The sequence below is a fragment of the Cercospora kikuchii genome (assembly GCF_019650295.1).
Source record: "Cercospora kikuchii DNA, contig_00009, whole genome shotgun sequence".
NCBI classification, from domain to species: Eukaryota; Fungi; Ascomycota; class Dothideomycetes; order Mycosphaerellales; family Mycosphaerellaceae; genus Cercospora; species Cercospora kikuchii.
In genome coordinates, this window is record NW_025408590.1 from 1,046,178 (window position 1) to 1,063,514 (window position 17,337).

Below are 17,337 nucleotides of genomic sequence, written 5' to 3' on the forward strand. Positions count from 1 at the left end.
CGGCAAGCAGAAGCCGATGATACGCGACCAACGAGGCTTCAGCTGTCGGTCAGCTTCTGCCTCATCACAACTCGAGCTCACATCCGCGGCAGCATATTTACTTCTGGAAGGGAGAGACGAAGTGGTATTCGCAAATTCCATTAACAGTCTACAGAGCATTCTATTGCATTCCAAGAATCCGAAACCCAAGCGGTGTCAGGCATTATCTTCTCTACTCAAAGGCCAACATCACTCTCGTCATCAGAATACCAATCTTCGTCGTCATCTTCGTCGCCATCTTCAGCGCCATTCTTCTCGTCATCGGCTTCATCGCCATGATCGGAATGGGAAACACAACCGCATTTTGTCGCGTAGTCTGGCTTCTCATAGACGAAGAATTCTGTCGTCACGCCGATAACGTACTCGACAACATCATGGAAGTCCTGGGCGAATTGTCGCTCGACTTGACGTCTTCCCGGCGTGGTGCTGTGGCCTGGAACAAGGCCTTCCACCCTTTCTTGGCGTTGGTCTGCTTGCGGGTCTTCTGGCGCTGCGCTCGTGATTCTCGCCTCTGTTTCGTATCCATTCGAGTAACGTGGCCATTCGAATACAGTCTTCGCTTTCTTCCCCTTGGCTTCAGCCCTTCTCTGTTTCTTTGAGGGTACAAAGGGTTTGCTGCGAGCGTGCAGCTCCGCCCAAGCGTCTCTCCAGTTCTCATGCAGTCTCTTCCTCAACCTTGCAAGGGCATCTTCACCATACTCATGCACATGCCAGAGTTCGCCGTTATCAGCATCGATGAACTCTTCGACCGTCTTCATCATCGAGTCCATGACGCTCTTCCAAGCAGTCGAGCACGCTCCTCCGGCATGTCTCCGTCGGTGTTCGTCCTCGCTCTGTCCTCCTTGGCTTGCTGCATTGACATCGTTCTCGTGGAGAGGCGTAAGGCGAGGCTTGAACCAATGGACCGCCATAAACACCGCCAACTTCAAATTCTGCAAGAAATGCGCCATCTCCTCATTTCCAACGTCCGGAACCATATGCTCGCACGTGGGACGCGACATTCCCAGCCGCATTCTCTCTGGTGTTTCCGCTGCGAGGATTTCCTGGAGACGTTCACCTTCGCGGCCCACAAGCGCCGCGCGAGCTCTATTGGCCTCGTCTTCGACTTCGCTCTCTCCGACAGGCAACCAGACGATATCTTGAGGTAGCGAGGTTGGTGGCCATGGTGCTGGTACCAGATCACCAGAGAAGAGTTGTTGACGGCACATCGGGCATGTGCGGGAGGCGAGGAACCACGCTTCGGCACAGCCAGGGCAGTAGGAGTGAGAGCAGGGAGTCGTGACCATGGTGGTGAGCGGGACAGTGCAGATCGGGCAGCAGTTGTCGTCTTCTTCCTCCTGGCTTTCTCCGTCTGCCGCTGCGCAAGATTTCTCGGCAGGGGGCAGATCGGTTTGCTTGCAAGATTCTTCTACCTGCAAAGCGACGGGAACGGGATTGGCCTTCGCTGTTGCCTTGAGAGCGGCAAGGAATTCGATTTGGGAAGGCATTTTGGCTGAACTCTGGTCTTGAATCGGAGAGCGAAAAAAGTTCTTGTTTGAGTGGTGTTATCAAGTTCTTTTGCTTCTGCAAATTTTGGGTCTTCAGAGTGGTTGTGACTGGAGAAGGTCTAAGAACTGATGAGCGCTCTAGGTGGGAGGTGGGTGTATAACATATACTTGTGACGCGACATCTGTGAAGAAGCCAGATTCTATCTCCAGAATACTGTCGTGGATCCATGGTACTGTGTGGAAAAAAGGCATGGGATTCGAGGACACGGCGAAGAAGGAGAGCGAACTTGAGGCCACCTTTGAGGCCGCATTCGACCTGCAATATCTGAGTCGTTGCACTTACTGTCGAGTATGTCGACTGTGAGAACGACAAATACTGACGTTCAACACTGGAAACCAGTACGATCACGCTGCCTGCTGCAGATACATCTCACTCCAAACGTAGCGAATGCGTCGACATCTGGTGTCCTTTGGGTTCAAACCACATGTTTGGTTCATGCAGAAGCTTGAATTCAAACTTTGTGGTTTTGAGGACGACAGGAAACTCCTGCGCAAACACTAAATCGGTATTTCCATTCTCGCTGCTTCCATGAGGCTTCGTGTATACACGTGGGAGCGAATCAGGAATAATAGCAGCTGGGAAGCAATCGAGCAGGTTGCAGGACTGCTGTACTTCAGCCAAATCGTACGCAAGCGACGCAGTACAGCGGCTTCCTGCTAAACTTCCATGCGAAGTCATCAAATGTGTTGCCCAAGGCGACAGTCTTCTTGGCAGCATCGCTGAGTTCCCAATCAGGCAAATTGGGACCTTAGGAACGATTCCGCATTTTCCGGGTACCTCGCCTCGCTTTCTATTCCATGAAGCAGTGGCCCTAGAACTTTTCAGGCTTAGCCGAGTTGCTGTCTCCCAGGTACTCTAGTGAGCGTGCTCGTTTGGATTCTGGTTCGCTCCATCTCTCGTACAGTACACAACTCACAAGCCGCTCAATTATCGATTGCTGGGATTCAGAACAAACTACCTTGCGTGGACGCGATGTTCCCTTGGAGACGACTCAACCGGAGACGAAAACCATGGCCGCTGCGCTCGCCCGGTCGCAGTACAGACGGATACCAGGACCGAAGCGACTACTACAGCCACGTTGCCTTTCTACGAGCCAGACTGTTCCTCTAATCACCAATGGCAAAGGCGTTATGATCAATGGCAGGCTTGGTGTGATCCACCCTTTCCAAAGACAGAAGGCGACTGAACGCTCCATGAGGTGTCTGGAAAAAGGGAAGGCCGCGGTTGAAAGGACTCAGAAGGCATTTGTGCAATGGAAGACGACGAAGCGACGGGAACGAAGGGACCGCTTTCCTAGAGCAGCGGCAAACATGGAGATGCGAACAATAGATTGAGTCAGGTCACTCATAAAGGCATCGCAGTGAGTGACGCTTATCGAGTCTCCACTATTTGGCCTGGAGTGAAGAGACTGAAGGACACTACAGGCAGCATTGCGATTGACTCTCGAATGCGGCACAAGAAATACATATTGCAAAGGAAAATTCGGACGAACGCGAAAAGACTGGCTCTGGGGCAGTGATTTCAACTCAGGACCTATACATGATGAGTTCACTTTGCCGCATAGTGATGCAGGGGGCGGTTGGGAAATGTCACTGATTATCAAGCGCTCGATGGATTGCTGCATTGCAAGAATGTGACTGGGATAGAGTAAAGGTGTTTCGATGGCCCTAGCTTTTGTAATAAGCTCTGCAAGCTTCTTGCTGTACGAGAGGTAGTTTTCCTTCAGGGGTATCGGGCACCAGCCAACTCCTTGTTGCAGAAGCTCGGACGGCTTCCCAACGCGTGATCGCTTGGAAAGTTATACGGCAAGCGGCACCATCTTCTTAGGGCTCTCACCGGGCACAACTAAGTCGCATCGGTGTACAGACCGTGCCATGTTGACCTTACCTGCATGGCCAGCCAATGAGTGGTAGTTCTTAGTAGATTGACCAACATTGCTGCTCCGGTGCAATGGCGACAAGGAAAGTCAGAATCCGCAGACTTGGTTGAGAGACGTCCTTGGTCGAAATGCTCATCAAGACGTGGGAGTGTGTGCGATGATCGTTGGTGAGACCCAGGTGGTGCTTTCCAGATTTGACCTTGTGCTTGCATGCACCGCGTGTCTTACCTGACGTATGGGCAGGAACAAATCCGTTTTAGATGAAAAGAACATAGAATCACAACTTGCACAACAACCGGCACAGCTTGCCCAACGCGTCCTTATTTCTGATTCTCTCGACACCTGATGTCGTTCCTTCCAGCAGCCTTCTGTCATGTCCCAGCTGGCATTGGAATTGAGCATGTCTCAGCTGAAGCCTGGAAAAACTGCGGGTTAGGGACCATGATTCCCTGACTGCCCATGGAATGCTGCTCAGCTAGGAACTTATCGGACTGTGCGGTAGGGTGTCCTTCGCTAATTGACGGGCCGTAAGACATAAGCCTAAGGTTGGCGTTTGCGACGAAAACTCCCCCCAGAAAGCCCTTCGTCCGTATCGAAAGCCCACAAGCTTCCCAGCGATCTTTCCGCCAGAGATGCACACATTTTGAAGTCCTTGATAACATGCTTACAGAGAGCATTGTACCCCCATGACTTTCGACTTGTGAACCACAGCTACACGCAGCCACCGAACGATCTTATGCCGCCCAAGCGAGCGCCTGATGCTGGCAAGCAGGATGAAGAGTCAACGGTAGACGTCGCCCGGTCTCGACCTGGCAAACGAGCCATTGCTACGGACGAAAGATGCGGTCCAGGCTCGGGCAAACGACGTCTGGCATACGCACCGCGAGCTTGTGATAGCTGTCGCCGAAGGAAGGGAAGGTGCGATGGCAAGGTGCCATGCGGCTATTGTGCGGGCAGAGGACACGCATGCCATTACTCGTTGACACCGAGCGACTGGAGGAGCGTGCTCGGCGACGTCCCAACGACTCAGCCGTCAAGCAATGCGTCAGTCTCTCGAGTCATTTCGCGGCGACCACAATGAAGCGTGGCTGACGTCTGTAGCGAAGTCCACTTGGCCAAGTAGAGCACGTGTTACTGAGCCTGCAGAAAAAGCTTGAATACCTTACGGCCATCGTTGGACAACACTTACGAGAGAATGATCACGAAGCGCAGACATCTCATGCCCAGGATGATCTAAGATCCGAGCGACCTCTTGCGTTTGTTTCGAATTGCGATACTGGAGCACAGAGAGCAAGGTCCCTTCAGCATGATGACAAGACGATCAACGTGAAGCAAGGTAATGCTTTCTCTGATGCAGGAAACATTAGTCACGCAGCCTCAGCGACTACAAGGATCACGCACTCAGGCTACATGAGTCCTGATTACAGCTTCCAGTTGGCACGAGACAAGCTTTTGGGTGACAGTGACCGAGTCACTGATCGTGTTCGAAGATCAGACATAGCCTGTGCTGATCGAAAACTCTGCAATGGCCTCAGTTACTCGATATCAGACAGTATTGAATGGAGCGCATCTCACAACAGTGGCCGGCACGCCGGTCCGTCAACAATCTTTACTTGCCTCGTGGAGCTACCTTTGAGGATACCTTTGACGGAAGCGCTTCGGCTCATAGACATGTATGACCAGCTCGTCGGCGAGCGATACCCTTTCGTGGAAGTTACTTGTCTGAAAGAAAAAGCCGAAACATGGTATGCATGGGCCACTGGACTCAGTGCTGGAATCGACGACCCTTCGAAGTCATGCCCCTTAGACGAGGACGATTCTCTCATAATACTCCTAGTCATTTGCATCACCCTTGCTGCTGAGGTTGCTTTCGCGAAGCCAATTGACAGCAAGGAGCTCTACTATGCTCTGGAGAAAAGCATCCAATCAAGAATTCTTTCCCCTGTTTCGAGCATGAAAGATATCATCATTATCCTGTTGTCAGCACATTACCACTACTTCAGAGGCATCGTACGAACCTCTTGGAGATTATGTGGGATTGCTGGCTCCATGATGATGGAGCTTGGCCTGCACGACGCGGAAGTTATCAAGAACGTGCTTGGCTCTGATCAAGAACGTGCAGAAGCGGCAGTCATTGCTGGCGCAGTGATCACGCTCGATCATCAGTATAGTGCAGTAGTGGGCTTGCCAACGCATTACAAGGCGGCTTCCTTCTCGCCAGAACTTCTGTCAGCTGTAAGCGCTCTACCCCCTACACGAACGATCGATCAAGTCAACTAACAATCGTCAGGTGCACACGCCATATCTCAAGGCTATGATACCGTTCCTTCACATTAGCGAGATGGTTTCCACGATGATTACCAACGCGCTGCAAAGCGGCTCATTCGATGATGGGGATACCTTCGAGCTCATCAACTTTAAGATTGAACAATGGCGCCGCAAGGCCTTATCAACCCATGCTCCGATGTTGTTGCAGCGTGCTTATTACTCTCACGACAATCTGCCATCTTGGTCTTTACTTATATATCTGAGGGCCAACTCAGTGAAGAACATGCTCTTACGGCTCTCCTTCGTCTTGAGTGGCTCACGAGCAGCTGCTGAGCGCCAGGTCAAGCCAGCACTCGATCTCATCAGCGATTCTGTGGAGACACTGGTCGAATTGGACAAACATACTACTTTCTATCGCAACCAACATGCTCACTTCCAGCACATGCTATCAGGAGCCTGCGCACTTCTGTTCCTGGTCGTTACATATGTCGCAGGACATCCCAAGACTGAATGTATAGGACAATTCGACACCGTGGCAAAGATTCGGCAGGTCTTCGAAAGCGCCGTAGCCCTATCTCGAGCCTACAGTGGTATCTTCACCGCAGCTGAGACTTTACTGCACCGATTGAAGGACATGGCGCCAGTCCTCGACAGACTGAGCAGTCGATTGAAAGAGCTTTGCTCTGATCCAAAGAGTCCTTCTCAATCAGCAACATCGCCTGTCGCTCAGACGCTGCAAGGCTCGGTATCTACTGGACAGAAACCCCAAGCCCTCGACAACGTACATCACGAATCTGCTGTGGCCGACTCTACGAATCGGATGCAGCTACCATTGCACGATTGCAATGCCTTCTTAACTCCAAGGATGGTCGAAGGAATGCCTTGGCCCGATCCATCCCTAGGCTGTGCCAAGTCCAACTTTGCTCCAATGAGGCAGCCCTACAATAACGCCGCTGCGGCATCTTTCCCCGATCCACTGTCATCCACAGCCCCAACATCGATGGCCCGCTGGCTCACCACGAATGCAGATAGCATGCTTGCGCCAATTCAACAATGGTCGTTTGATGGCGAAGAAGATCATTTCAATAGCTGGAGTGATACCTAATCGAACTCACTTATTCCTCCAATGGATTGGTTCTCTTCAATGGAGACTTGTGGACTCCAAAGATATTGGCGTTGATATTCCAGATATGTCGAGCCAATGTGGTTTCATTATGCCATTCAAACGACATGTCGACGCCATCCCATTTCCACTTTCTTGTACCATGTGCCACTCATAGTGGAGGAACCTTCTGGCCTTGGATCGCGGTCCTTTACAATACATTTGAACAGCTATCCTGTACGTCAAAGAATTCAGAACACGCAGACAAGCCTTCGCTTGTCTTTCTGCTGAGAGTAGTGGTCTGGATCCAAGCATCCGCCTAAATCGGGATTGGCCAACAAGAAGGATCTACTTGTCGGAATTTGTTTAGCCGTCTACAAGAATACATCTGATTGCAACATGAAACATATCATTTCAAGACGTAGCCGTCGCTCAAGTGATCCACTCGACTGAGTTCAAACGTGAACCCATCAAGCCCGAAAAGTTGAGCGATAGGAGGACATCTAAGATCTTGATCGGTCCCCACGTGGCTCCCTGGCGTGTTCCAGAAAGACGGCCGGAAAATACGGCATTCATACCTCTGAGCTCAACTTGCCGAATTGGGCAATTTCAGCAACAGCGCCAAGCTGATCGTCGCATGCAGATTGACCGAAGCATTGATGACAGCGTAACTTGTGTGAGTTTGACAGCTGAAGGCAACTGCATGCTTCGACTGCAAGCAGTTATGGACTTGTGAGGGGCTCGAATGGTGTTTGTTCAAGGACCTGTCAGTCGAACTCGATGATTATCAACCGAATGGAAGCGGAAAAGAATTTCAGCATGTTCCGTTCGTGAATTATTAGACAGCACTTCTTGGCCTTCGTGGCAGTGCTCTGATCCTTTTTCTACCCGCTGGATTATTCGTTTGCTATTCGTCGGCCACTGCTAGTCCGGCCGTATTGAAACTTCTCACGTAAGCCGGATTTTCGTGGCTATAAATTGACACCGTATGGGGAGTGACCGTAAGTAGTAATTCAAAGATTGTTCGCTGCGTTGACCCTAAGTATTGGCAGCTTCTATAATCGACGAAACCGTGGATCAATTGCTATTATTGAGTTCCTGCTGCAAAGAGTTTGTTGCGATCAGTGGAGACGGAGTGAAGGCACGATGTGCATGGAGAGCAGGGAGAGTGACTGAGAAAAGACGAATGCACCACGTAATTGTGACATTCTGGAGTTGCAAAACCAACACTGCACCAATGACTGCTTCTTAAAGGCTAGTCATGTTATAATGACTCGGCCTTGGTGCTTATGAGCTGTGAAGCATAAGTATACCAAGAAGTCCGAGGAAAGTTCCGAGCAGAACAGGCATGTGCCAAACTCTGACGCATCTGACAGCAGTAGTGCTCCGCCCATTCCGTGCCAGGACCTCGTACTTGAATGCTGCAGTCTCGTACAGTGCCAGGTGCTGATGATCCAGGGTCCTCCGATTTCGCAATGTTCTATAAACAAGATTATTGCAATGCTCGGTTGAAACGTTTCACAAAGACAAGCTTGTCTTGACATTTCAACGAACACGATCGACGCCAGCATTTCATAGCGGCAAAAACTGGTCTTTGCTACTACCTCTCTTTCGAGCCACCATTGCGAGTCTAGACGCCATTTCATCATGCGAATAAAGAATTCCAGAGCTGATGACCAACTCCCAATGCTCAGGTAACAGGACCTCGCGCGATTAATCTCACAGCTTGGCATGACTAGCAATGGTTACATCTCACAGTATAGTGCGCACTAAGCTCCGCGTTGAATAAGGGAAGTGCATACCGTCACATCAGACCCTTGAGAAGCACCGCGAGTTGGTGCAACCCCTAGCAACACTACGTATACATGACAGATGTCGTTACTGAACTGCCACACGGACAATGCGAGAGGCTAGAAGCGCCTTCGAACATTCTCTCTCATCTAGCGACGAGACGATGATCGATGTGTGACCCTAGCTTGACAGCAGTGCAAGTAAAACGTCCAGGGAAATCGCAGTACCGATGATTGCAGTGACTATGTACAGACTGTGGCGACTGCCGGACTTAGAACAACATGCCAGGCCCTGGTTGACATTCTATAACTGGCCAATGTCACGGATGGTCATCGTGTCATCTCCACCAAGCTTCTGGACCTGAGCCCTGATGACGAACGAGATGTTCAAGACATTACTCGATGTCGACAGCAGTGGTGGCGTTTAGAAGGGCAGGCTAGACTCATGGCTAGGCATTGAGCCATGCGGTATAAAGTCGTTCGTCTGTCAACTCGTGGTAGGCTTGCGGCGACACAACATCTGTTCTGCTCTCGTTAATCCTCAAAGAACAGCCTCCAAAAATGTTGACAAGGACGCTTCGTGTTCGGGGTACTCCCTTCAAGCCAAGACTTCCCTTGCAAAGAGGTCTAGCGACGACCGTCGACTCAGCTCCATTCAATTACAACAAACCAGTCGGTCATGATCCCAAGGGCTCTGGATGGCGACCAGCCTTCGATATGGCAAGAGCTCAAGCAACAATGCCACCAAACCATCCAGCTCAGGTACGAGAACTGGACACATTCGAGCTGCCCGTTGCAGTAACTGGCAGCGACGCAGACCGCATACTGGGTCGCCGCCTCGTCGAAGCATGGCGCAAAGACGGAATCATCCAAGTCGCCTTCCCCGAAAACCTTCGTGTGCTTTCCGAAGCCGTAAAACAAAGCAAACAATACTTTCTCCAAGACCATGCCACCAAGGCCAAATGCGTGGATCCAAACTCTTTCGCTGGATACATTGCTTCTGGCGAGGAGCTCACGGATGGCATCGCAGACTACAGCGAGATCTTCACTGTTACAAAGGAAGTTGACCCTGGTGACCCTCGTGTCATGAGCGGATGGCCTTGTCATGGACCGAACCCATGGCCGAATGATGCTTACGCTCACGCAATGCGTAAGCTTATGGACTTCAAAGCTGGCATAGGAGAGCGGCTGCTTCAGCTTACTGCTCTTGGTCTTGATCTCAAGGATCGTTGGGCTTTGAACAAGTTGACCCAGGATGGGTGGCATCATATGCGAGTCCTCAGGTATGGCAGAATTCATAATCTACACGAAAGAGCTGTTACTGATCCCTTTTTCAGATTTCCTGCAACACACGCCACAAATGGCAAAGGCAAAGAAGGTCGCGGCATCGGCTCCCACACCGACTACGGTCTACTAGTCATCGCAAGTCAAGACGAAGTAGGCGGCCTCTTCGTCCGCCCACCCTCAGCCGACGAAACATACTCCAACTGGAAGAAATCCTCCGCCGGCCTTCACGAAAACGACGATAAATGGCTCTACATCGCCCCACAAGAGAACGTTTTCACAGTCTTCCCCGGAGACATGATGCAGTTCATGACGAACTCGTACCTCCCATCCACACCCCACAAAGTTGGATTGAATACACGAGAGAGATTCGCTTTCGCTTACTTCCACGAGCCAAATTTCAATGCCGTCTGTCGACGGCTGCCAGAATTCAAAACCGGCACAGCAGAAGACGAAGAAGCAGTTCATTACGGAACGCACTTCTCAAGAATGTTTCTTCGCAACTATCCGGATAGGATTACAGCACACAGGATGAGAGAAGAGAATAGAATGGATTTGTTACCGATGCTGAAAGAGCAATATGGATACGGACCTTAGTATAGAGATTGTCTAGTCAATCACCAATAGAGCGTGTTCGATTTACTTTAGCTCTGAAGTCCTCGATAAGATCGTGGCAACAGGCCTGCTTCATCTGGTTGTGAGTTGATTGAAGGTTTGCGGGGAGCAGGCGCGATAGACTTGAAGTGAATGCCAAGCATGGTTCTTGCCTGAGATGGGCCTTCTCAGGCATCATTCATGATCAGAACAGCTCAGTGCGACATCGCGTTCTTGCTGAGGTGCTGGCGGGTTTAATCCCTGGCCCCGGGACATATGTCGAGAAGGGTATCAAGGTGTTGTATCGCCGTTGAAAGTGGTCGACTGCCTCATCCGAGCATGTGAACTGAATGCCGCGGCGAGACCTGTGTTGAACAGAGGATGGTCATCCTGAGATCTGGAGTGGACATGTCGCTGGTTCTATTTTTTCAAATCAACAAGTTTCGATCTATAGCTATGTTACGGCAGTTCCCACACTCCGTTGTCATCGTACACGTTCTTGGACCGTCCTAAGGTGGCTTCACTCACCATACTGCCCACAGCACGAGCACATCCTTCAACAGGACATGCCTGCCTGAGTGCCGTAGAAACCTCGTGCGATCCGGACGAGCTCAAAGAGGTAATGAAAGTGAGAACAAGCTAGAATTGGGGGTATGATATCTTTTCCTCTCGACCGGTGATAACAACGCCTCTCCACCCTCTTCATCTTTCCCTTCTTTCCTCACAGACCAGCTCCATGCCAAATTTCCCTTCTTCGCGAAATCTATTCATGCCGTGCCTTCCTCGACGGAGCTCATCGAAGAGGATCCTTCAACCATATACTCATACTCATATATCGCATATTCATATCCATCGTCATGGCAAACAAGACCATGTCATTTCAGAAAGCGCTACTAGGAACCTGTTCCTGCAGTCGTCTCCTCTTTCAAATACCTCATCGTATCCTGCTTCGCAAAGGAAAATGGGCTCTTCGTCATTTCTGGACTTCGCGGAGACATAGGGAGAGCGAAAAGATCGTCTTCGTCATCGTCTGTTGTCGGTGCAGCCGTCCCAGTGAAAGCGACGTTTTCGCTGCTTGCAGGAGGAGGAGCAAAAGCCGCGTCTAGTGATCCCATCCCACCGATTTGTTGTCGTTGTTGCTGTTGCTGCGCGATAAAGGCCTCCGGAGGCCGTTGCGCGACAAATTTCCTCGCGGCCGGAGCTGTTTCTGTGACAGGTTGTTGTGGAGCCTTCGCAGCCAGTGAACTTGAAGGTGCCTGCCCCTTCAACGCAGCAAAAGCTCCAAAGCCTCCTCCAACCGCAACATCCGTTCCCTCTGGACTCAAAGGATTATGCTCCGATCCCGCAGCAGGTGGCCCACCTTGCTGTTGTTGCAACGAAGAACCGGAAGACGTCAAATCCGACGCACTCGTCCCCAACTTCAACCCTTTCAATTTATCCATCAACCTCCCACCCCCAGGACTCCTAGGACTCGTCGGACTATGCAATCCTCCACCTCCTGCCCCTTGTAAACCGCTCAACGCTAGTCCCATTGCGCTTTGTCCTTGCGTTTGTACAGTAATTTGATTTCCCGTCCGAGCGACAACTCCAAAGTTCTGCTCGATCCACTCCTTTTCTGCTGTAGCCATTTCTAACCCGATACCTTCTACATTCTCTTTCAATTCATTTTCGATTTCTGTTTGTAAGACTTGCAATCGCTTCTTTGCCCAAATGGTGTGTAAGACGCCTTTCTTGCCTGCTTGTCGTGCTGTAGCGCCTAATTCGGGAGAGAAGATGGCTGGAAGGGGGTTCGTGCGCCATGTGATGCTATGTCCCTTTTGGAGTTTCACTGTTGGAGGAATAGCGACGCCGGGCCCGAGGAGGAAGTACAGACGATTCACAGGTGGAAGCTCAGCAGGAGTAGAATCTGATTGTTGCTGTGATGCAGCAGCAGGCGTGGTGTGATCTCGCGCGGGGAGGACAGTCCTCTTCCCCTCCCAGCTGATTTCCCAATCGCCAGGGACATTCTTTGTGGTATCGTCTTCTTCCCATTCGACCATCAACACTTTCGTCCCGTCTTTGCTGCGGCCGGGCTCGAATTCGAAACGGGCCAGCGCATTGCCGTTGGTCAGCGAGGGAGACTCCACATCGTCTCGCGCGGCGCTGGCGCTGGTGTTGAATGATGTGTCGACGCTGGGTTCAGAAGCAGCAGGCGGTCGGGCAGTCGTCGTGGGTGAAGTCATGCTGTCTCAGAGCGCGCGCGCGCTGCACTGCGAGACGGAGGGGGAGGGGAGCTCTCCAGGAGTTCGTGTTCAGCTTGAAGGCCGTTCAGAGCACGCGTCGCCAGTCGCTTGTCGGATGCATCGGTCAGACTGCAATGGGCGTGTCTCTCTATCCGATCTGCTTCGATGTGCGTTTGTTGCTCCTGCCGACGGCCTCGATGCCGTGCTTCGACCAGCCAGGCCAGGCTGCATGGGGGCGAATTTCCAAGATCGACGACGGCCAAACTAGTTCCGAGGACCCGCCCGGCACGACCAGACCGCGTCGAGGCTATTTTAGTTGTTTCGCTGGCCCGTCTCGACACGACCGCCAAGTCTATGCTGCATCCACTAAAACACCGCTATAACGCTGGCCTAGGCCCTCTGCGGACGATGGTGGGAGAGCCGTCGGCCAAGGTTGCAGTCAGCTCGTGAACGTGTCTGATCACAATCGATGATGATTTGTCTCTCAGCAGAGCATGCAATCTTGCGAGAAGCGAGGAGTAAGTGAAAGAGAAGTGAGTTGAATATTTGTTCATTTTCATTTTTGCCATTTCTGAAAGCTACTATGTCGCTTTCCATATGCATTAACGCTCGGCCAGAGAGCTGCACTAGATCATGGCCTCATGCTGTTCGAACGCTCTTTTTGGCGTCGTGGGTATCATTTCTAAAGGAAAAAGGTAGATCATCATGCCAGATGATTAGTGTGGAGAAAGCGCCATCGCTATGCACAGAATGTAACGTGTCGTTAAACCGAAAGTTTGGTCGTTGGCCGTGTTGGTAGGTGAAGGCGAGAGACTTGGACAGGCCGGGAAACAGTGCAAGGGAGACGACACCTCCTAGATAAGGAGGAAGTCCCAGCCCTTGGACTGGATCGCATCACGCCAGCGGATGCCCTGCAAGTCTCCCGAAGAGGCGGCGTTGTCGTTGATCTGCCACATGTCTTTGAGAAGCTCACGCACTCGGCCAAAGGAGCCAAAGTTGGCAGCCTCGCCGAGACGGTCGCAGCGCTCTTCGAACATGGAGCGGAAGGGTGAGGCACGCAGTGAAGAGCTGCCTGCCAGGAGGAGAGGCCAAGCCAGAGAGCGGTCGAAGCCCTCGGGGCCGGCGGGGATGAAGTTCATCAGCTCCGAGAATTTTGCGACGAGAGCACACATGCTGGGGTCGGAAGAGTTGTGGCCCGGGATCAGAGTGCAGAGGTAGATGCGAGCTGCGACAGTGAAGACGGCTGTCAGGTTGATGGTCAGCTGACGCGGACGAATAGCGCCCGTGGTGGAGAAGCAGCTCTCGATTGCTGGAGCAGAGTGCTCAATTTGTCCAATTGCGTTGCCGAGACTCAGAACATATTGGCAGACCGCAGCCTCATCCATGCCGACCGACTTTTGGTAGTCGAGGCAGGCAATCTCGGAGATCAGGAACATGATCTTGTCGTCGCAGCCCATGAGCTCGGCAAGACCGACAGTAGAGTTGCTCATGTTCAGCTCGCGGTAGGTATCTGCGAATTGTGGCTGTCGACCGATGATGGTCGATCCGAGAATGTCGATCCACGATGCGAGAGTCATGTTGAAAGGTGCTTGGTGGGGAGTGCCGGCCATGTCAATGACAGATTTCTGCAAGTCAAGCTTCTGCACCAAGCTCGTCGCAGCTTGAAAGTGTTGGTGCCACGGGATATCTGGGAGCACATCGTCGGGACGGCCAACCGAGCACTGGAAGAAGATCATGCCGAGTGTCGCTTCGAGGATTTGAGCGTGGTCGGTGTCGTACCCGAGAGCTTCACAAAGCTCCGACACTGCGGCATAGCGATGTCGAACAATGTCATTGTCAATCTGCTCGTGTGCACCACTTCCGGTCGCTTTCATGTGTGTAGCCGCGATGCTCAAACAGCAGTGCAGGTATGCCTTGTTAGATTCGAGAGCCGGGAGGATGACATCTGCGCGAGCGGAGCCATGTTGGTTCGCATCGAGAATGGGAAAGATAAGCTTCGCAACCTTGTCGAGAAAGTGGTTGAGGAGATACTTGTCGCCATCGTCAACAGTGATGACAGCCTCGTGGTTTGGAGTGAGAGGAGCGTGAGGAAATTCAAAGAAGTTGAAATCGACAGGCTCCTCTCCAAATTCCTCACACGTTGACTCGAAGTGCTCCTGCTGCACCCAGCTGTCGGCAGGGTAGTCGGCAGTTGGCGGTGGCTGATAGGTGCTGAAGGTGGAGATGGTAGAATCTTTCCGCGTCGCAACGTTGTTGACGTAGATCTCGCGCTCCGTCTTGATATCGACCTCGTAGGGTGAGAACATGGGATAAGGTCCGTGAGGCATGAACGCTTGTGCAGGGTGGGGAAAGTAGCCGTCACCAGAAGGGCACTGTAGATCGTAGCCGGTCGATAGAGGTGAGCCAGAAGAACATCTCGAATGAGGAAACGACTCTGCGAATTGAGGCTCGACCGACGATGGAACGGAGTGGCTGAGAGGCGGAGGCGGACTGCTGGTGCTGAGTGACTGTTGTTGAGTTTGCGTAGCCTTCTTGGTCATCTGAGTTCGCTTGATCGCGTTCTTGATGTGCTCTTTTTGTTGTTTTCGTTGATCGCTGTTGCTCCACCACATGGGTCGCTTGTAGTCGCATCGCAGTCCTAGATGTGTGCAGGCCTTGCACGCTGGTTTGCCTACATGATATGATCAGTCGAGGATCGAGTGACGCAAGTTTGAATCAAGCTGAACTTACCCTCTTCGCACTTCTTTCTTCGTAGTCGACATGTGAAGCAACCTGAAACGGGTCAGCGCGTCCAGATGGCGCGAATCGATGCACCCCAGAAAGCAACGTACCTGATCGCGAACGTCGGTGCATCTTGGATGCAGCACCCTTCGTTTCTGACGTCGTGGAAGGGACATTTTTGGGCGCAGCCATCTTCGAGGACTGCTTGAGTTGGGCCGGGGCGTGCGCGGAAGAAGACATGAGGGTATATGTATAACGCTACCGGATCTTTACAATGGCCGGGACACGAGCAGGGGACCAAAAGATGCTTTCGATTAAACGACAGGGTACGACAAGCCTGACCTGCGGGCTTGAGTTCGAAGGAACGAGGTTAAAAAGACTGTAAATTAATCGATCAACGACTGCTGAGGTGCGGTGGGAGAGGGAGAGGAGATAGCTTATATGATGGCTCGTCGCAGGAAAAGAAAGCTAAATGCCTCGATTCTATTCTTGGAGGGAGCACGATTGTGCACTATTGCGTGCCGGCAGTACAAAAGCAGGCGTGGAGGATGCCGCCATGTCCTGTAAATTGAGCGGGATTGCAAAAGCTTAACCATGTCGCTATTGGATGTGGTGGTCTTGTGGCTGCATGATCTGTCGAATCGAACGGGCCGTATGCCCTGCACTATTCTTGCTGTCGCACATGCTGTCACCCGACTGGCCGAAGACGCAATATGGCAACGTTTGTTAGCTTTGGACCTTGCTAGATGTGAGCGATGGTTTCGACCCCACTATGATGCCCTGGGCCGGCACTCGTAGGACGTTTTGATGAGTCTGATCAGTCTGCCAACGGCGCGCAGCCCAACGTGATCAGTCCGCCAGGCCGCGGTGTTGCGATTCGCCACGCAATATCTGATTACACCATGGTTCGAGACGTGCCCCGAGGAGGTCGGGATTATGTGGGTCAGTTCCCTGACCGCATTCTGAGGTTGCTCTGCTTCGGTTGCAACTGATCACAGAACTGATAGCTTGCGTGCAGTAGGCGGCGATAGCAGCCCGATGCGGACCGCTGCAGACATGGGGATTGCCCATGCATCTGCAAGCACTTCCGCAGCTCGCACAGTTCGACTTTGACCGTAGCGCACTAGGCTCGTGTAACTCCAGCCACGAAGGTCAATCTTGCGGGAGGAGTCTGGGCTCGCTCGATCTCGACTCTACTTGCCCGCTGGGACCTGCATGGCCAGCAGAGCAATATGGTGGCACCCACAGGCTTGTCCCAGAAATGGCGCACCAGCTCACCGTGATTCCGTCTGCTCTTTTCCGGCTCAACCCTACCGCGAGAGGTGTGGATAGTGTCGGGCTTAGGAGGGTTGGTGCTGGGAGAGCCCGTGGTCGGCGACCAGATCAGCGTTCGTAAGAGACTGGCGAGTGGGTCGAACAGGTGACTGCGTGCAAGAAGTGGTCTGTAGCCGCCGATAGGTTAGGTGCAGATAGAAAAGGCTTGTGACGAGAGGTGAGGTGGTGCGCTAGCGTGTGCTTCAACGACAGCCTCGCGGCCAATCAGCAGCGGGAAGCAGCGATCTGCCGGGGACGCCTCCCTCCCCGCAGCCAGGGCAGTCTGACTCGCAACGACACGCAACTTGGCAGCAGCAGACACGACCGTTGGGGGCCACGATAGCAGGCCTCGTGGGCGAAAGCAACGCGCGCCCTCGTGGCCAGCAGACAAACTTTGGGGAGAGAGAGCGCGCGCGCGGCGACGACCTTGCGTCGTGAACGAGAATGCGCGGTGCAGTGCACGATGCGAGAGTTGCGACGATGGAGTCGTGCTCGACCTTCTCCCCACGACGCGGCGCGCTGACTGGATACCGTGGCAGTGGAAGCGACTCACCGCGTCTCAAGCGTCGCGAGATT

At 52.4% G+C, this 17,337-nt stretch overlaps 5 protein-coding genes across 5 annotated transcripts; 2 read left to right on the forward strand and 3 right to left on the reverse strand.

Moving 5' to 3' along the window:
- Positions 1-215: 215 nt before the first annotated feature.
- CKM354_001252400 (uncharacterized protein) lies at positions 216-1,526 on the reverse strand (the record flags this gene model as incomplete). The annotated part of the gene is made up of 1 exon (XM_044808046.1): positions 216-1,526. One exon carries the CDS (start codon positions 1,524-1,526, stop codon positions 216-218), a length of 1,311 nt encoding a protein of 436 aa, XP_044663981.1.
- Positions 1,527-4,402: 2,876 nt separating this feature from the next.
- CKM354_001252500 (uncharacterized protein) lies at positions 4,403-6,839 on the forward strand (the record flags this gene model as incomplete). The annotated part of the gene is made up of 3 exons (XM_044808047.1): positions 4,403-4,510; positions 4,568-5,701; positions 5,757-6,839. The coding sequence occupies 3 exons, from the start codon at positions 4,403-4,405 to the stop codon at positions 6,837-6,839; spliced, it is 2,325 nt and encodes a 774-aa protein (XP_044663982.1).
- A 2,348-nt stretch (positions 6,840-9,187) lies between these two features.
- On the forward strand, positions 9,188-10,507 carry CKM354_001252600 (uncharacterized protein; the record flags this gene model as incomplete). Its single annotated transcript, XM_044808048.1, has 2 exons — positions 9,188-9,909; positions 9,964-10,507. 2 exons carry the CDS (start codon positions 9,188-9,190, stop codon positions 10,505-10,507), a joined length of 1,266 nt encoding a protein of 421 aa, XP_044663983.1.
- Positions 10,508-11,397: 890 nt separating this feature from the next.
- On the reverse strand, positions 11,398-12,726 carry CKM354_001252700 (uncharacterized protein; the record flags this gene model as incomplete). Its single annotated transcript, XM_044808049.1, has 1 exon — positions 11,398-12,726. The coding sequence occupies one exon, from the start codon at positions 12,724-12,726 to the stop codon at positions 11,398-11,400; it is 1,329 nt and encodes a 442-aa protein (XP_044663984.1).
- Positions 12,727-13,580: 854 nt separating this feature from the next.
- CKM354_001252800 (uncharacterized protein) lies at positions 13,581-15,687 on the reverse strand (the record flags this gene model as incomplete). The annotated part of the gene is made up of 3 exons (XM_044808050.1): positions 13,581-15,397; positions 15,457-15,498; positions 15,558-15,687. The coding sequence occupies 3 exons, from the start codon at positions 15,685-15,687 to the stop codon at positions 13,581-13,583; spliced, it is 1,989 nt and encodes a 662-aa protein (XP_044663985.1).
- Between the last annotated feature and the right edge of the window lie 1,650 nt (positions 15,688-17,337).